The sequence below is a fragment of the Parus major genome, chromosome 3, assembly GCF_001522545.3.
Source record: "Parus major isolate Abel chromosome 3, Parus_major1.1, whole genome shotgun sequence".
NCBI lineage: Eukaryota > Metazoa > Chordata > Aves > Passeriformes > Paridae > Parus > Parus major.
Genome location: NC_031770.1, coordinates 49,241,548 through 49,261,997, shown reverse-complemented (window position 1 = coordinate 49,261,997; position 20,450 = coordinate 49,241,548). Strand labels below are relative to the sequence as shown.

At 39.1% G+C, this 20,450-nt stretch overlaps 1 protein-coding gene across 2 annotated transcripts; it reads left to right on the top strand.

The window, feature by feature from the left end:
* Window positions 1-2,633: 2,633 nt before the first annotated feature.
* Window positions 2,634-12,453, top strand: MTFR2 (mitochondrial fission regulator 2). Of its 2 annotated transcripts, none has more exons than XM_015623470.2 (8): window positions 2,634-2,765; window positions 3,358-3,489; window positions 3,828-3,932; window positions 4,169-4,293; window positions 6,287-6,501; window positions 7,464-7,764; window positions 9,692-9,869; window positions 11,432-12,453. In XM_015623470.2, exons 1-8 carry the CDS (start codon window positions 2,700-2,702, stop codon window positions 11,528-11,530), a joined length of 1,221 nt encoding a protein of 406 aa, XP_015478956.1. In that variant the 5' UTR covers window positions 2,634-2,699; the 3' UTR covers window positions 11,531-12,453. The 2 variants fall into 2 exon arrangements, with proteins under 2 accessions (XP_015478956.1, XP_015478955.1); XM_015623469.2 differs by having other exon boundaries at window positions 2,636-2,765; window positions 9,692-9,878.
* Window positions 12,454-20,450: the final 7,997 nt, after the last annotated feature.

Here is a 20,450-nt window from a genome sequence, read left to right as displayed (position 1 = left end):
TGAAGAAACTATATTTTAGGTTGTACTAGTTTGCCAGCAGCTGTGTAGAAAGGGAAACAGGAATAATACTTGCCTCCCGGTAGTAGTTATTTAATAAACAGTCATTCCTTCTTTATGTTTTAAAGCATTTAGACCAACTAAACTGTTGTTGCAGGATTTGCTTTTACCTGTACAGTACATCTTTCAGTAGCTGTTTGAAATGATAAACTGAGTTTTCCTTGGACTTCTCAGTAAACCTCAGACTTTGTGTAAATTAGAATAAGCAAAAGGAACAAAGCAAACTTGCCATCAGGATCAAAGTCTGTCCTAATGAAGCAAAATTAAACATAAGTCTGAAACTGAACAGGATCAAGGTATGCTTGAGCTGTCATGACCTTGGTAATTTGTATCATTTATGTCAAGTTGAATGTGAATTGTTAGGGTCCGTGTGTCATAAAGCAGTATAAAATCCTGCAAGTTGAGGCAGATTTAAATTTCGTACTTCAGCTGAGTGTCCAAGGAGTTCTGGTAGAGATTCCTTTGGTAGTGACATTTGATCCTACATACTTTTCTGGAGGTTAGATCATAAAAATCCATTTATTTGCAGTCTCTAGTTTCATTGTAGTTTGTCAGAAACGTTGTTTGATTACAGAACACATGATGACAGCCACTAAGATTTCTTTAAATAAATTAATTCAAATTAAGAGATAATGTAGTCAAAGATGCAAGCTGCAGTCTGTCTCTGAGAGATCTGTAAGAAACCAAGTGAGAGTGGAGATTACTTTTTTAATCCAAGTCTAATACTTCAGCGCTTACGAGTCTTCAACATGAACAGTGAATTTTCTGTGCCAAGAAGAAACATTTTTTGAGGTTTTCACTTGGTGCTGCTAAGGTAGTTTCATGACCTGTGAGTGGAATTTCAGTGCATTTTTCCTTTTTGATGTTAAAAGGTAAAGCCATCACTGGTGGTACAGGGGGAAAAAATTGTAGGTGTTATGCTGGTATAAAATGTTTAACTGTCTTTTGAATTCAGTTATTCATTCTGACTCACTGCTCTTCAGCAATGAAGCACTTTTTAAGGACACCATGCAGAGATGAAGTGGATTCACAAAGTTGGAAGTTATCCCTGCAGTTCAGATAAAATCAGGCATCCATTTTACTAGGCCCAGAAACAAAAGGCCACCAACCAACCTGGAATCCAGTTGCTGTACTGTTAGTACAGTGTCCATTTAGTTTCTTGATTTAGAATTAAATCTCACACCCTCTTCCCTCCCAGGAACAATCAGCATTACTGTAACAGTGGCCAACTACATAAGAGTAAAGCTTTCCTGCATTTGTTTTGCTGGTGCTTGAAAAGGAGAGCTGTCCCTGAGAGTTGGCTCAGCTCTAGCAGTACAGCTGCTGCATTAAACCTTGAGCCCTGTGTCACTTTTCCTTGTTTTTTAAAGATGGCCTGTTACAAGATGCTATTGTTCAGAAGTTCCTGCAGGTCCTTTCTGTACTGTTCAGAGCTGTACCTGTTAACTTGAAGCATTCCTGTATGAGCTCCCAACTGCGCCTCATTCAGTGCAGCTGGTTACTGGTGCTGCAGTGAAACTGAATTGCCTCAGTTTCACTGTTGTGTGTGAGACCCTGCCTCTGCTGGCTTTCCAGTAGAACTGTGTGTTGCTCCCTCTCTGTTGACACTTCCCTTCTTTAGTAAGGTATTGGAGGAATAGATGAGAAGTATTTTTTTTTCTTTTAAAATAAAGTATTGTAGCATAGTTTTTCAAATTATCCATGAAAGCGTTCTGCCCTTCCTCTCCTCAAGCTTAAACCTTCCTTCCTAGTCCCCTGAACCAGCTGTATTCTGTTACTACAGTGTGTGTTACCAGTATTGCTCCTCCTTTGTGTTGGGTCTTGGAGAATCGATCCACCTGACAGGTCACGGATAACAGTAACCAGCAATGCTGCTGTACCAACTCTGGTACTGACAATAGGAACACCGACTGCACAGACGAGGGAAGGTCATCTCCAAACACCGAGTGCATAGCTGGAGGAAAAGGATATTTCTTCTCCTAGCAGAAGCACTGCTAGTACCATGAACTTTGTTGAACTTTTCAATTTTTCTTGAGGAAAACAGTAGAAATCTTCCTTACAAAGATGAAAGAAGTGCAAGATATTTAAAGAGTAAGTGCAGAATTTTAAAGCCATCTTTTGAAGTAAAGTCAGTTTAATTAGCTGTTACTGGGCAGTTGTTGCGTTGAGGATACTTTGTGCATTTATTTTAGGTATCAAATGAAGTAGTTAGGAATTCACTACATCGAAGACCTAAACTCTCAGTTTAGCTCCTCGCCATTAATTCAGGGAGTTAACAGGCCCTGGTGCATTTCTTCTGTTGGTGCGTACTGTGTTGTGTCTTCGCAGAGGCGGAAGCTGCGTTTTGCTGTGAGTACACCGCCTTGTCAGGCGTTCGAGCCGGGCGCGGTGCGCTGTGTCCCCCGCTCCGCCCGCATTCCCGGAGCCGGCCCGGGCAGCGCGGGTTCAAACCGCTCCCTCCCGACACCCCCCGCGATGGGCCCTCGCCGCCGCTCATTGGCTCTGCCGCGGGCATCGCCGGCTTCCTACTGGCGGGGCTGCCGCTGCGCCCGCCCCCAGCCGCGGGTGGCGCTGCGGGCGCGGGCGGCTTCGCTCCGGGCGCTGTGTCGCGCTCGGGCTGCGCGCGGGGAGCGCTGCCCGCCATGGCGCTGCTGCTGCTGCAGCTCCTCCGGCGGCTGCTGCGCTACCTCGGCTGGCCGCACCGCCAGGTGAGAGAGACCCCGCCGCGCTGCCTCCGCCCGGAGAGCCGCTCTGGCGGGTGCGTCTCGCCTGCAGCCGCGTGGCTCGACGGAGGGAGGGAAGGTGGGCACCGCGGGCGGTGGGGCGGCTTCAGCGCCCTCCTTGCCCGCAGCCGAGTTTGTGGAACACGCTGCCCGCACGTGGGGACGTGTGGCGTCTGTGCCCGGACACGGCCGTGGCTCTCTCAAGTGGCTGTTTTTGCCCTGAACTGAGCGTAAGAGAGTCAGTGATGCTGGCTGCTCGTGCTTTGCTGTTTCAGATAAAAGACTACGTACCCCTTCCCAAGGGATAGTTAATCCCGTGTGTTCAGAGACCTGGGAAAGGTGCGACGGGGGAAGCTGGAAGAGGCGCTGGTGCCGGGCCGGGGGCTGATGTTGGAGCTTGTGGGCAGCTCCTCAATGGGGGCTGTCAGCAGTGAGGCACTGCCGCAGCTTGTGCTCCTGAGACAATCCTCGCCTTGTTTATGGGAAACCACCGGAGTATCTCCAGGATGCTGGTTTGGCTGAGCTGCCCTGTTTACTTTCTGGTTCCGTTGTTGGAAGCTGTTGGTTTTTTTGACAGGTCGCGTTTTTTGAAACTCCCTTGTTTGGCAGAAGTATCAGTCGTACTCTCGGAACATGCCTTCCTTCAGCAGTCTCATCAGGAAGGCATTTCCAGCAGTTACATGCTGTCATAAGGAAGTATCGGGCCAAGGTATGTTAAATTTATTTCACTTTGTAATTGTTCTGTCTCAAGAATTACACAGATGCGTGTAGTTAATTAAGTGGCCACTTTTGCCAGTATCTCAAGATATTTGCCTTTGTGCCTCTTTAAAATATTCTGTATTTTGGCAGTGTGTTAGGCACTGTCCATCACACCAGTATAGGCCTCTTTGGACTTTCAGCTTGAGAAGAGCATTGAAAAGTTAGGTTAACTAAACTGCATTATAATTGCCTGCAACATGGAATAATTAAATAACTTTGATTAGAGTGAGATTAAGAACTGAGGGCTTTGATTTTGCTTCTTAGGTTCAAAGTTTTTCTGATTTTTAGGTCATATCTGTTTGCCAAAAAAAGGAATATGAATCTACTCGAAGTATTGTTCGTAGACTTGGGACAATTCTTTCCTTGGAGCCCTATCCCAGACCTTGTTTTCAAGTAAGCAATTTATTGTCTCATATATACTTCACCTGTTTGTATTTTCTTGTTTCTTAATTTGATGGTAACTTTCCTCTTCTTTTTAGCCTGTGTAATTGTGTGGTGCATTCCATATATTCTCTGTTTTCAACTTCCTTACAGCACTGTTTGAACATTTCTTTTGCTGAGGCAGAACCTTCAGTGTGTGCTGAATCCAGTTTCCCTTCATACCTTTCTTTGGCATTGTTTGTTTTTAGTTTGTTCGAGACCCAGGTCCATTGGGTTATGATGAGCAAAGTGCAGCTCCAGCTGCTGTGGCTCCATCACTTGCTGATGTCCTTTGGGTGGCAAATGATGAAGGACAAGCATGTACTAGATTTAGGTAAGTAGAAGTGTAAAAAGGAGTACTAGAAATAACTTCTGCCTTCTTTATGGTGTGTGATTTTGTGTTTGTTTTCCTTTTTTCCTAACCTTTTCTGGAAACATTTTGGGCTTTTTTTCAGGGTGCACTTCCTCCTTACCTGAAAATTCTTAATATGTAAAGCATTCTTTTCTGGAAGATTTCTGAAATTGAATTTCCTCTTTTTTCTTCATGGTAGTATGTCAGGTGTATTACTGGTACTTTAAATGATTTTTACTGACAAAGTATTTTGTGAGGGAGGGAGCTGGTTGTTGCACTACGCTGTAAGATTATTCCTATCTTTATCCTTCTAGTTTACAACCTTTTTGACAAACCTTATAAATGGGAAAATGAGAAAAAAAATATTTTAATGTCTCCTTTTAGCTTTGATTTTGACAGTGCCATGTGTAAGCCTTGACAGTTGCTTTGATGGAAAAACAATCATAATTATTTTTAAAAAATGTAAATAAATTTCAATATAGTTTGTATAATAAATAATTTTCAATATGGTTTATACAAACATTTCTAGCTTTTCTAGAGGGTTGAAGGAACATATTTTTACAAATTACAAAATATTTCAGGTATTGTGAAATGACAAATTGTCCAGGAATTTGCAGGCACAAATAGTATACAAGTTTTGTCTTTTTTTTCCCACTGGAGAAGAAATAGTAAGTTTTCTTGCTGTTCTTCTAAAGATCTGTTCAACATCAAAGAATGAGTTAGAGTCAGAAGCAAGATTAAAATGTGGACACTTGTATTGTCTTGTACTGCATTTGTATAGGACAATATAATTCTTCTTCATATTGGTATTTGTTCATATTGTCTGTGATCTTTGTGCTGCTTACCAGTAATGAAAAGACAAGAAATTGATGAATTCACATGACACGCTTTTCATTAGAGAAGTTGGATACAGTTTTTTCATCTTATATTTCCTGAGGCATTATTGTTAAATTATTAAAGTTTGTTTGTAACAGCTGTAAAATAGCAGAAGCACAAGAACATGGTTGAAAGAACAAAAAAATCCTGTCCTGCTTGTGCTGTCCTTCAGCTGGTCAGATTCACAGAACTGTGACAGTTCATTCTTTCATTGTTTCCATTTTTTGCTCCCCCTCTTCTTCTGGTTCTCTGGGATGTTTTTCAAGAACAACTATTCTAATTGATATCTTTTCCTTCTTAAGCAGTGTTTATAGCAAGGGGGTTTTGGCAAATCAGAAAGCAATGCTTCAGGTCTGATTTGAAGTAAAAGGATGTTTAAAATAAGGGAGAAGGTCTGGGCTTTTTTTCAATCAAAGTTTAGTGCATCTTAAATGAATCAGGTAAATTTAATTTCTTTCCATGTTTCGTTATGAAATTCTGGTAGTTTGTTTATACTGTATTTTTTAAGTTTATTTCTGCAGGCACAGACTTGAAATAATTTTTAAAATTAAAACCTGAGACTTAAAGCACAATTTTCTTTTACTGCTGGCTTTGATTATAGTAGCTTACAGAAGGTGTGATTGTTGTTCTGTAAATCTGTATTAAACCTTATTATTTTCAAGATTGTAAGTACTTTGCTGCTTGCAGTGTTCATCTTAGAGTTTGATAAATGACTAAAATTTCTGAAGCATAATTAAGAGATCATTATTCCTTGACTCTCCTGCCTTTCATATTCATGTGGCAAGAAGGGAGAGACACCTCATGGTGTCAGTCTAATAGTTACTGAATAATGACAATCCCACTGTTATGATGTTTAATTCTCCCTAAGCGAATTATCTGACTAATTCTTACGATGACTTTGCAAAGATCTGCATTATACTTGAGCAAAGGGAGACTTCAAACATTTCAAGTGTTATGAGTAGTTAAAAGTATAGTTTCTTTAAATAGTTGGAAAAGCTAGATGTTGCTGAATGAGGATCGCTTGCTTGAGCAACCCAAGTAATCTTGAGGTTTGCACTGTTGGCTGAGTCTTTTGAAACTGTATTTTTTTGCTTTGTAGGACTGAATTGAGGAGAAAAGAGAAAAGTACAGCTCCTCCTGATCCACATCCATGTCTGGATTCAATACAGAGCATTCCGAAAAACAGTGTGCAAAAAGACAGTGTTGATCAAACAGCACTCCAGAAAATTTCTGCACTTGAAGATGAGCTGACCTTTCTTCGTGCTCAGATTGCTGCAATTGTTTCAGTGCAGACCTTGGGAAGCGTTCCCTCACGTAAGCACTTCTGGTTTGAAGCAAACCAGTATTCCTTTTTTTGCTTTAGAGCTTGCTGTGTCTGATGTTGGTAGAGAACATACTTGATTTTTCTAACTGGAGGTACACTAAATTTATAAAAGATACACCAACTAAATTTACTGAATATAATATTTTGTTTTTCTTTTTGCTATATTGTGTGCTTTCTCTTTTCTATTTTGTGGTCTGTTTGCCAAGTTCAAATGCAGTTGATCCTAAGTACTCTTTATACTCATTTCCATGTTGGTGAAGGAGCTTAGTAACATCATTGTCTGTAGGCTACTAATAACTGTTTAAAAAAGTTACAGACTATTACTTGTTTCTAAAAAATTATTAAAATAATGGGTAGAAGAAGAGTTCTAAGTCAGTCAGGATGGGGCTTTAATGAAAACAAATCCTGCAAACAGATGTGCGTTAGATAGTTGGTCTCCAACATGCACTTCTATCTTGTGACCTCTTTTTTTTCCTGAGAAGTTTTAAGTCTCAGTTGTCTTACTTGCAGACCAGCCCCACTGTGGTTGCTGAAATACTTGGACTGGTGCAAGGTAGTAGTTACTTTTTTGTGGCATTGTGAGGTACTTGTGATTCAGCTGTTCTGTTTGGTCTTCTCTCTCTCTTTTCCATTGCACTCAGTATTGTAATCTGTTTTGCATGTTTCTTGGTTACCTTTTGCTTCATGTAGGTTATTGTAACCTCTAGACCATTGATCACTGTATGTAGCAGGAGGCTTCTTTGCTGATTTTAGTAGTGCCCAGACACAAGAAGAGAAAATCAAAGCAGTACAAGACACCTCAGATTCATTACTTCATGTGTTCTGCATTTGTGGGTTTGAAATAATGTTCTTTATTTTAAATTTAGTTCTTCTGTGTTGTAGTGTGCAAGGTGTCTAAAAACGTGCAGAGGGCAGTCTTACCATGTTGTTTTTCTTCTCTAACTGTATGCAGAAGCCTTTAAAACACTCAGCACTCCAGATGGATTTTACCCACTGCCAGCCATGACTTCTACGCCATTGTCCGTCTCTCACAATCACTTCGTAATTCCCTCGCCTCCTCCACTTCCTTCTGGTGCACCATCTGGTGTTGATGCTAGTAATTCTGCACTGGAACTGATCAAACAGCGCCGAGCTGCAAGAAACAGTGATTCAACTGTAGCTGACAGTGCTGATCGCCAGAGGACAAAGAACATTCCCAGTATGATGGATGTTTTGAAAGACCTGAACAAAGTTCAGTTGCGAGCTGTTGAGAGGTAGGTTGGATTGGATCTCAGCAAGCCAAGGCTACCTGAGCATCAACAGCACTTCTGTAGCACCAGAGAACACCAGTCATGTAAAGAGCAGCTACTGCTGACGAACTGAAATTGACAACTTCTGAGTTCACAGCATGAAATGTAAGATGCTTGTGACGTGGCTTTTAGATGCATTTAATACATGCTGACTATTGCAGCATTTTAAACTACTCTGCTGCTTCAGCATGTAACTCTCAGGTTGGCATGGGGAGGTTGCATGTACAGGCACATGAAACTGATCTGAAGGAATAACCCTTCTGGATTCACTGTGAAAGGCCAAATCCTTAGGGAAACTTTAGAAAATTACTGTTAGCATACTCAAAATACCCTGCTTCAAGCTTTGAAGTGTTAACAAGAACATGTGCTGTATCATTTACTGAAAGTGCTTCATAAATTTGCATTTCAGTAGTGCAGTTGGATTATAAATGTTTTTAGTGGTCAGCTGTTTTGATGGTAAGTGCAGTTGACTTGTAAAACAAATTATTTACTAAATTCTGCAACACCTCTTCTGGTCTCTGCTGGGCTAGGTATAATAGAGATTACACCTTCAGATTTCTTTTCTGAACTTCTTGGATTGAAAAAGTAAGAAAAACTGAGCCTGTAATGAATATTTGAAGTTCTTAGTGTGAGAAGAATGTCGCTTGGTAAAACTTAACTGCATTCTTATTTCAACATTTTCTTAACTGTGAGCTTTATCCCTGAAAATAACTAGCACAAAACCTGGGCAAAAAATTTAAATGAAAATCTGAAGTATGGCTTTATGCTTTTGATGACATTCTCACAGTAAATAAAGCCAATATAAAATGCTCTTAGGTAAACCCGTGTGTTTCCTTTTTATATGTTTTTTTTTTTTTTTTTTCTCTAATTCCATGTATGGTGAGTGAAGAAAATGAGGTGTCAACCCAAGGTTGACAGTTTTAACATCTTGAGCTGGGGCATAGTAAGTGGTAGCTTGTACATCCAAAATGCTTTCTGGATTTAGGCATGAATTCTGAAGTAGAACTTAACTGAATAATGAATAATTTATGATTTTGGGGAGAGTAGTGATGATCAAAATTGTTACAGTCTTTCTGACAGTGCATAGGGAAGTCTACTGTTCTCAGAAATTGAGAGCCTGAGGATCCCAGTTTCTACCACCCAAACACTGTCTTTCAAATTGTGCAAGTGCTCTGAGGGCTTGTTTTTATAGGGACTGTGAAGTCAGTCCTCTCAGGTTTTGTGTTAAGCAATATTTACTGTAAGTGCCAGACTTAGAACTTGGTGTTGTCAGTGTGCATTATTAGGTACAAATCATCAGCCCACAGACAGCACTTTACTAGCAGAACTCTGAACACCTCTAGATTTTTCCACCCCACCCAAGATATCTTAATGGTTAGAAAGTCTTATGATTTGTTGTTTTGGACTAGCTTCCACATTTATGATAAGTTTTGGGGTGTAGGTGCTGTTTTGATTTCTGAATTTAAATGAACTTAAAATGAATAAAATCTAAATTAAATTGTGTTCACAATGATTATGAAATACCTTAGTGGGACATTCTCATTAACATACGTAATTGTGACTTAAAAATGACTTCATATAAAACCTACAATTTTGCCTTTTTTATTTTTTTCTTGTTATTTGTAATACTTTAACACCTTGTGTTAATTTTCTTCCAGTTTTCTCCATGGAACAGCATCAAGTTGTGTTTTCAGGCTAGGAGTGCTGACAACTTGTTGGGTGTAACTGTATCAGTTTTATTGATGAATTGCTTTAAAATTACAGCAGCATTACTTGTGTAATCAGGGGTTTATAGAAAAGGGTGTTTACAGAAGTTGTGTCTCTAGATTTTGGATTGGTCAGCACAAGATTAGGGTCAGGAGACAATAATTGTTGTTGTTGTTTTTCATAGGTCTCCTGGAGGTACTCCTCTTTCTAGACCCAAAAAGACACAGAGTTCAGATTGGGATCCGGTTGCTCTACTAACTCGTGCTCTAAAGCAGAAATTTGCACATAGAAATGATGAAGATGATGATTCTCTGGACAAAGAAAATAGTTCTTTTGACAGCTCTCCATTTTCTAGTCCTGAGGTGCCAGTGGTATGTTTTTATATAAGAATGTGTGTTTGTATGCTTGAGCTGACTTCTGTTTTCATGGATGGTTGCAGAGTTTTCACAAGCCTAGAACTTCTCTAAAATTTTTTTAGCCATCAGCTCAGTTAGTTATGTTTTACTTTGTTTAAAGTGTAATCAAAGCAGAAAATCTCAAATTAATTTGGGTGGATTTAGACTGGTAAATGCAATTCTAGATGTGTAAAGAAAAAAGTCTTAGAAGACTGATTAAAAAAATTCAGCTCATAGTTGATTGAACTGTAGACCTTGCAGCTTGATGGTACCTGGTGCAGGTACCCATGCATAGAAACTGTGTGTTTAAATAGTTATTGACTGAAATTTTAAATAAGGTTCTTAGGAAGGTACAGAAAGTTCTGACTAATACACCCTAAGTGTTCAGAAATGAAAATAAGTACGTAGTCTGTAATACTTTCCTTTGCGTGTAATTTCCACACAGTTTGAATCTTTATCCAAAATGAGTTGTGATTCTGTTGTAAAGCCCAAGAAGAATACAGTTTTTCCTAGGAATAAAGAAGTGGCAGACAGAGCCATTGGACTAAGGTGATTCTGAGCACTTATTTCTGCATATCAGCATGTGCCAGCTACCTCAGTTTATACAGTCCAGCACTGCTGTTGTTTGGCTGGTTGTTAGGCATTTCCACAAACCTCAGAACTACTCAGATGGGATGGGTAGAAATAGATGACTTTAATTTAATGAATTTAAACTGCATCTCTCTGCTTAGCAATTTTATCTTTTTATCATAAGAGTGAGATAAAAGATTTGGCCTGTGGCATTTGTTGGCCTAATGGAGGGAAATAGTAATGCAGAACATACAGTGGAAATCCAGATATTCTTAAATATTCTTTGGAAGCTGCTCTTACATGTGGCTAGCTGTGTGGCTGAAAACTTGAGGAAAACTAATGTGTATGTGTTCCTCTTTCTAGATGATTTGATTTGATTTTTTAAAATTTATTTCAGCTGCTACAAGGATTTTCAAAGCTAAATGTAACTTGTATTTTACAGACTGCAGTGTGTCAACAGTTCTGGTGCAGTCCTAATAAATTTCTTCAACTTTTTTTTTTCCCCAAAGGAAAAATTAAAATGTCTGAGAAATAACCATGCTTGTATTTTGGATGCTGCAGACTATTGCACTGTGCATAGCTGATATACCTGATTCTAGATACAAAGATCAAAAATAGCTCCTGGAACAGCTTGTATATGGAATAGTTTTTGTTCCAGGATCTGACAGCTGTATTATAAAGTCCTGGAAGTCCTGCTTAAGGCCAGCATGTTCAGGAGTAGATACAAAAAGATCAGATTTTTCTGGTTAAAGTAAAATAATCTTATGAGTATGTAACCAGGCCTCTAACTGTTAACTCTTGAGTGTTTTGAAGAATAAATGTACTTAAACCAATTGCACAGACTTACTGTTTTATTCTATGTTGAGAGAAGTGCAACAACTCTTCCAAAATGTTTTTCTTGTCAATATCTTCTAATTCAGTTTCTTGGGTATAGTTTTAACTTCATCTCTGCTCCTCAGGTTGGACGCTGGAGTATGAAGCCAAATGCAAAACCCAGCGTTACAAGAACTGATGGAGTTAAGCAGGTACCAGCATGGAAAGCGAGAGCTCATATTTAGTGGAGACTTCCAAGGAAAGTTCAGTGTCTGTAAGTGGTGGGTCCACTTTGAAATTGCTGTAAGGTGCTGTAACATGTTGTTCTACAACATACCTCTCTTATGCTGTTGAAGTTTGGGTGCTGCAGGGTTCTCTTCTCTTTGGTTTCTCAGTAGCCAAACTTGCGAATGTGGTGCTTTTACAAGAAGCACAGAACTGAGAGAAGCAATTGTATTGCTATGGAGCATTGTCTTTGGAACCTGGGAAATTCAAGAAAGCAGTGTGTGTAGGGGAAAACAAAGATTTATTGCTGTGGGAGCTGATGTATGCTCTGTTTGCACTCTGGTGTAAATAACAAGGAAGTGTAAACTTTTTGTTACTGTGTTACAACTACTGTAGATAATGGTAGTGCCTTTTCACGAGAGTGGCATAGTTGTCTTGGTTTTCTTAGGAGTTTGCTGATGCAACTCATTCCATGTGCAAACAGTTTTCTAATTTATTTTGGGTCAGGAGATTAACTTTCATGTTTGTGGAGCTTGGTGCTGTAAAGAAACTGGAGGTCATCTATTAAATGCCTGTAATATGAGGGATTTGCATTCTGAGGTAAAAAAGACATTGCAGAGAGATCTGCTTGCACACAGTCTAAATTCCATATGTAAGTAAATATTAATTCCTATCTTGGCATGTGCATCTGAACTCAGTTTTGTTCACAAGAGTGTACAAAATAAAATTCTCTTTATGTTGTAAATGTGTGTGGTAGTGGCATTTTGTGTTGCAGACTCTTTTGTATCTTATTAAACAATAATATTCATTAGACATCATATCAGATGGTATTAGACATATCATATTAGACAAGTTCTTAAAAGGCTTTTTGTAAAACTAATTAAAGAACAGCTTGTATTATTTCCTACCAGAGTATGTAATAAAGCCACTTATTTACAAATGATCCACTGCTTACAGGAGCTGCTTTCACTGAATCCTTTATCTAATAATCCTGATGTATAAAACCTAAATCCTGTCAGACTGTTGAGTGTGTCCCTTATATCCCATGTGCCTTCTATTTCCCCGCTCATTTACGTGGAGTAGACTGAAAGCTGCATCCCCTCTTACTGCTGACTTTCATTTGCACAGTTGTAAGAAATTAATGTGCAAATACTATACTTGCATTTTGTTTTTAAAAATTAACTTTTGACTAAAACTGGGGCTTAAGTGATTTGATACATTTTGCTTCTAAAATTAAATTCTCTAGGCATTTCTTTCTTCTGGATTTAGTAATTCTTGAACTTTATAATATTCTCCCATTCCTTGATTGGTCCCTAGCAGTTTGGCCTTCACTTTCTTCCCAAATAAGCATTTGCTGCTTTCTCTACCTAAACTTTATAGTTTCTGTGAAATCTGTACAGAATATCCAGCTCAAACCCATGCTTGATAACTTTGTCCTCTTCCATCAAAGCTCCTCATTGTCTTTTGTCTGCTGCTCTGGTCTCTGCTGTACAAGAGCAGCAGGGAGTGACAGTGAAGGAAGTCCACGTGGTGCCTGCTGAGGAGGATATGAAGGCAGGTGAGTCCCAGTGAGCATAAGGGCTATGAATTGGCTCCATCTCGCTCAGTATCTGCAGTGCAGTGAGCTGGAGCAAGTCACCTGGGGTACTGGTGACAGCAACTGAACATGAGCCAGCAGAGTGCCCTGGTGGCCAAGAAGGCCAGTGGCCCCTGGCCTGGATCAGGAACGGTGTGGCCATCAGGAGCAGGGAGGTCATTCTCCCCCTGCACTCAGCACTGGTGAGGCCACACCTGAGTTCTGTGTCCAGTTCTGGGCCCTCAGTTTGGGAAGGACATTGAGACACTTGAGCGGGTCCAGAGGAGGCAACGAGGCTGGTGAGGGGCTTGGAACACAAGTCCTGTGAGGAATGGCTGAGGGAGCTGGGGGTGTTTAGCCTGGAGAAAAGGAGACTCAGAGGTGACCTTATCACTCTCTACAACTCCCTGAAAGGTGTTTGTGGTCAGGTGAGGGTTGGTCTCTTTCTGCAGGCAGCAACAGACAGAATGAGAGGACACAGCCTCAAGCTGCACCAAGGGAAATATGGGTTGGATATTAATAAAAAGTTTTTTACAGAAAGAGTGATAAAGTACTGGAATTGTCTGCCCGGGGAGGTGGTGGAGTCACCATCCCTGGATGTATTTAAAAAAGAGAGTGGATATGGCACTTGGGGCCATGGTCTGGTCGAGGTGTTAGGGCATGGGTTGGACTTGAAGATCTTGAAGGTCTCTTCCAACCTGGTCATTCTGTGAATTCTGTGAATCTCCTGGTTTATATCAGCATTCCTAGATCCAGGGGATTTCAGAGGTTGTGGCCCTGTTGATGTGACTGACAAGCAGGATGGAATTCCTTCTTTAAGAGACTGAAATGTGTGTAAAGCGATAGGGTAGTTTCTCTTGTTCCCTACATCAGTTGCTTTATGTGACCAACAGTTTCTTCTCTTCCTGACAAACTATTATTTTAGACTCCTTTTGCAGTTTTTCTGTTCTCCCTAGGATTCATATATTTAACTACAATTTTGGCCAACAGGAACAGTTTGTGATGAAAATTTTGTTGTGTGGGAGTGTTGATCTGCTGGAGGGGGTAGGAAGGCTCTGCAGAGGGATCTGGACAGGCTGGATCAATGGGCCAAAGCCACCTCTATGAGATTCAACAAGGCCCAGTGCCCTTGGGTCATAACAACCCCATGCATTGCTACAGCCTGGGGGCAGAGCAGCTGGAGAGCCACTTGGCAAAAAAAGACCTGGGGCTACTGATCAGCAGTGTCTGAACATGATCCAGTGTGTGTCCAGGTGGACAAGAAGGCCAATGCCATCCTGGCCTGTACCAGGAATAGTGTGGCCAGCAGGACCAGGTCAGTGGTTGTCCCCCTGTACTTGACACTGGTGAGGCCACACTTTGGGTTCTGTGTACAGTTTTGGGCCCCTCACTGCAAGAAAGACATGGGGGTGTTTGGGCATGTCCAGAGAAGGTAAAGTATGTCTCTTAACTAGCAGGATACCTGTTGTAAATTACCAATATATAAAGAGGGAAATTTTTCATTATTTCTCAAAATACTTGGAAGTATGAAGCTGAAGTCACTCTGTATTAACAGTATAGCAAAAAGAATAGGTATTTTGTAGTTATATAGAAGAGTTTTTGTAAAAAACAGGAAGAATCTTACAAAGTCATAAATAGTGGATGTTTTAGAGTAATTTGAGTTACATGAAAGGAAATATGACATGAATCAATGCTCATATCTGTTTGTGTAAATGATTCTGCTTTTGTTTCTTGCAAATTAGCCAAATGTGAAAGGCACAATCTGGAAGGGTCTTTGACAGACTTGCTGTTTGTAGATGTTTCAGTGGTTTAGAACAATGTACATCATTCTCCATAGTTATGCCTTGAAGCACTTTGTTTAGGAACTCAGTCTTGAATTGCGGTGCTAGTTTTGGCAATATTTAAAACTATATTTGAGTAAGGCTAAAGCTAAAACAGCTGTCCTGCTACTTCAGAGAAATTTGGCACCTTTCAGTATTTGGCAGGATTATTTACAATTTTTGATTACAATAATCAGAAGGCCTTTCTTTTGATATTCATTATTTTCCCCAATAATCCTGTCAGCAGGACCTCTCCTTCTGCAATGGGAATTAGAATAATTTTTTTTTTCCACATTGAAAGAACAACAGCATGTTGCTTTTGTTCCAGCTGTGTTTCTAGACCTCTTTACATTTTAATTTCTGCCTACATTTTCATCCAGCCTGGAAAGCTAAAGTAGGCCTTAAAAGCAAATTATTTATGTATGTTATGAAGAGTGTTCAGATTTCCACTGTTACTGGGATGGATGTATTCTTACCTTTTGTTTAAGGTTAATTTTAGGCATTTGATTTCAATGGGACACAGAAGCAAAAGCAGCTGTCTAAATTCTCTCTTTAGATAACAGAGACATGTCAGTACAGGCTGCAGAGGTGGAGCTGACACTGATTGCTTTGAACCGCTGATCAGCTAAAAATGTCTGAAATTAAAATGCATTTAAAAATAGTTTAAAATAATTGATACAAATGGTTGTTAGGTTTTGGAGTTGAACTGTGTGAGTTTAACCACAAGAGAGCAGTATCACACCGGGTCTATGTTGCAAGTCTTAAACTAAAAAGGAATTCTGCTTTGTCAGCATGAAATCTCACAACAAAATTTTAACCCCTTTATATTTTTATTTTTATAGTGGTATACACTAAATTATAGGGGTAGATGATTCTGCCTTACTAGCATTATGATGAACTGTATATATGTTCACTTGGATTAGTAAAATGTCAACACCTGACTAGTTTATTCTCTTCACAAAATAAAACTGCTACTTCATTTTCTGGGAGAACAGGCTGAAGATTTTATGTGTTGAGTCAGAGAAGAGCTTGACCTGGCAGTAATATTTTTCTGAAAAAATATCCTCTTTATACCATGTAAAATGGTCATTGGAGATTTCTCTTTGTGGTCCAGTACACTTATAATGAGCACTGCCACAAAATTGCATGGATTTGTATACATAACTTCTAGCTTATACAAATGAAAATATGCTGCTTTTTACTTACTAAAAGTCAAAGTGACTATGGGGCATAGAAACTCATATTTTTTTCTTTCAGATGAATCAATATACTGCTCTTCTATAAACATATGCATTCTTTCTTCTGCACATGTACACAGTGACTTGACCAAGTTTAGGTGCATCCCTAAAGCTGGGTAAGGGAATGTCTGCAGAACTGGGCAACTCCAGGAATGTCAATCTTTAAAGTGTCAACTTCGTTCTTCCCATCTGTACTTTCTCTTTGGTAGTTGGCATTTTATTTAGTGGGGAAAGTTAAACTGGATTGATTGTTCCCACTTCTCTGTTTCACTTTATAGTTCTCGTGCAGTAACACAGCAGCTGTGTTTGCTGGGAGGCAGTTGCCACTGAGCAACAGCTGCTGGCATAAAGGAGCAGTAGGAAGAAATTTAAAGTAAGCTTAGTTTTAGTTTTTTCCCTGTGTTATTTTTGCCTTATGGCTTTTTGATGCATTGTTACCTTACAGTTTCTTATTTTTTCTATAAGAAGCACTGTAGAAATAACTAAAATAGCAGAGGTGTGTTCTACTGCTGAAGTGAGGGGTTTCTGTCCTTTAGAATATTGGGGTTTTTTAATGTGCATTCTGTTGTTTCTTACTCAATTTTGTCTGTCTGGTATTTCACTCATCTTTTTCCATTATCCATTTTCTAGCAGGTGTTTTTGCTTTACTTGCATACCATGTTTGACTGTCACCTACTTGGGCAAGTCTGATAAGCCAGGCTGTTTTTAAACTCTTTCTTTTCTTGTAAGGAAGTGTTTGTGAAGAGAGGTCTAGCTTGATGTTCTTGGTTTTAATTTATTAAGTGGGGAGTTCCTTACAAGCATATACAGTGGGAAAATAATCTCTAGCTCAGTATTTTGTGATAGTGAAAATAGGTAGTTTGAAGATGTACTTTGGTTTGACTCAGGTGAAATGTGGTCATTATCAACACCCCCTGTTCCTATCTGCTCATTTGACCACTTCATTAACTTTCATCCATTTGTGCTTGCTTCTTCTGTCTGTTCCCCTCATAGGCACTGTCTACATGTATAAGAATTATATTAAGGCTTTACTAGTTACATTTCTGAGGAGTCTGTTTTTTCAAGACCTCTAGCAAATCCCCAGCCCATTTATTATTTCTCAGTAGTGGCATAACCTTTTATTTCAGATTTGAAGAGTATTCTTTGTCTTTACTATTATTTTGAGTATATTAGAGCAATGCAGCTTACACCAAATAATCTGCTGCATAACCTAGGTTGTTACTGAACTAGTTTTTGATGTTAAATTAGGTTTTTGAGTTCACAAATAAAAGAATATATTGAAGATGCATTTACATAAGGTGAGCAACAAACAGAATTTGTGAGATCCTGCTTTGTGCCTTGTGAGCTCTCGGAGCTGTTGCTAGGAGAAGAGCATGGTAACAGTGCTCTAAGCTAGTAGTTGCCCAGGGAACCCAGAGACACTTGTGCTATTTCTACACATGTGTACCAACTCACAGCATTTTTCTTCCATGTACCCCCTTTTTCCTCTTCTCTAGTGTAATAAAAGATGGGGAGGATCTTGGCCACAGGACTAAGTCCTTTGTCATCCTCCAGCATACAGGTCTCCCAGTCAAGTCTTAGTAGGTTTGAAGAAAATGCTTGGCCAGATCTTGACTGCACGATAGTGGTGAAGAGCTGACCCAATACAGGCTGAGGATGAGGAACATCACACCTGGTCACACGCCCTGGGACTTGCATTTGGAAGTTGTTGCTGTTCCATTGCTTCAATATGAGTAAAAATCTCACTTAGGAATTGCATAGATTTTAGGAAAAGTGGAATGTATTTACTTGGAAAAAGCCCAGGATCACTAATTACCACTGAAGTAATTATCTGATGGAGGAATAAGTTAAACTCTGCTTACTAGAACAAAAAACTTTGAACTGCAGATGGCTAAGCAGTTTAAATCTGCAAATTCTAAAGAAGCTGGCTGATGGACATATCTGGCCCTTTATATTTACTTTGAATGAACTTTTGCAGAAATTCAGAGAATTGTGTCATCTAAGTTTTCTTTTTAAGAAAAGTGGGGTAAAACACAACTATAGGTCAACTGGCATGTATCAATTTTACACAAAAAATCTGCACAATAGTATCCTTTTGCATAGTTGGAAATACTTAGATAACAAGACTGATCTCTTGTGACTTTATTGTAAAATAGATGTTTTAAATCATCTTTAACAAAAATAGCTGCAATAGAATAGCATAAACTAAAATACAATATTTTTATTACCCACAAAGTAGATGTTAAATGGATGTAGAACTGATTAGCTGGCAGATGAAAGTAATCACTAGAAGGAATCTACTACAGATTGTAGAGAATGGTTCTGGGCTAATGCAGTTTCGTATTTTTAGTAATGAAATAAGTGATAAAATTTGTGGGTAATTAAAACCTGAAATTACATGGAGAGAAATAATGAAGATGTGAATGATGGCAAAAAGCCACAATGATAATGCCATAGCAGGTTAGGTCTTCAGAAGGAAAGAACAGTCAGCTGAAAAACTATAAAGTTGTTTCATTCAACTGTATTATTTCAAAAACAGAAAATCTGTTTGCAGTGACTTGATCTGTCTGTGAATGCATGAAGATTAAAAAAAAGTGCTAAATGCCTCTTTCTATGATAGAGAGAAATGTGGTATTTCTGTCAACTGGCAACTGTAGCCAGTTGTAGGAAGTGAAAACTAAAATAATTTAAATTAGAGTGCATTTCAATAATGAGTATGACATCCACAGTGGGAAGTGGTAACTCTTTGTTTCTTCTCTATAGTAGAACACAATGCTAGTTTGACAGTGACCCAACTGTAGAGTGAAACAATTGTCCCACTTTGACAATGCTGCCTACCTTCCTCAGATGTTAATTTTCTAGTGTATTTATCATAGATTTTCTCAGCAAGAGAACAGCTCTTACTGTATTTGTTTTACATCTCAAAAGTGCTTTTAGTTTCACAGAGTAACTTGTTCTACTCTTGAAGGTGCAAACTCTTTGCTGATATTCAGGTATTTAAGAAGACTTCATTCCATCATGAATCTCAGTAAAATTTAAGCTTGTAGATGTGCCATGCCAGCTGAAAAATTACATCTGCATTATTATATAAAATGTCCCTGAGAGTAATGTAACACCCACAGGCAAAACTTCAAGCTGTCAAGTAACTCAAGAGTGATGATGTAATTTCTCCCTTTAAAATAATGACACTGAAGTATGAGAAAGAAAGAATTGCAGTTGGATTGGTAAGGAAAAAACTCAAATAAAAAAAAACCAAAACAAAACAGGACCCCAAACCCCTTGCAACATATACAGGTCTTTTTAAGGAACTTGGAGGGGATCAACTCATTTTTTCCACAATACCATAGAAGTTGTGCTCCTTTATCATTAAAGTAAAAGCTGCTCTTTCACATCTAGCTCTCTTCAGGATCTGTGATGATTTGCTTTTTGACCTCTAACATGAATCTGTTACTAAATTATTTCTATTGTAACAACTTGTCATGGGAGGAGCACTGGTGTCCCTTGTGTGGTTCCTGATCCATATCTAGAGTGCTCCAAGTGTAACCACAGTGCAAATAAATAAACTACACCTCTATTTAGCATTTCTCATAGAGAGTGACTGTTGAGTTGCCATAGTCAAAATGCCAGATAATTTTATTGGTGGTTTGTATTTCAAAACCTGTCAAATAAAGGTCTTAGTAGTGGAACTGGTCAGAAAAAAATGGAGGCTATTGGTCACACAGGATTATATTGTAACATGTTTAGGTCCTGGGCAGGTGGAGGTTTGGCAAAAGGCAGCTGAAGTCCAGACACTTTCCTTATGCTTCAGCCTAAGTAAACTTTAATAGTAATATTATTGACTGTTCTTCCTTAAAACAGGAAAACTGAAAAACTGAAATACTCTTTAAAAAAAGAAAATATTTCATACTATTGCAATGTATGTTTAATAAAAAGTGGGATAGGAATTGAAGCAGATCTGAACCTCAAGAAGCTGTTTCTCTTGAAATCAAAAACCCAGGCTTTATTACAATAAAATCTCCAAAGTTTTATCTAGGGAGAACACAGGATTATCAAGGAAGACAGAAAATAAAAAAGGAGTTGTGACCTTGCATGCAAGTCTTTGCTTCCATTTAACTTGGTACCTTTCTGAGTTGCAGCAAAATCTCTTAGGCCCTTCTTGTGTCTGTCTGACAGCAAAAGCTCACAAGAATTTTATTTACTTGCTGCATTCTCTTGAGTCACCTGTGAGCTTCTTGCTATGACTCTCTTTCATGAGATATCCCACAGTTTCTGATCTTTCCATCTTCCAAGTAAATCCAGAGCATCT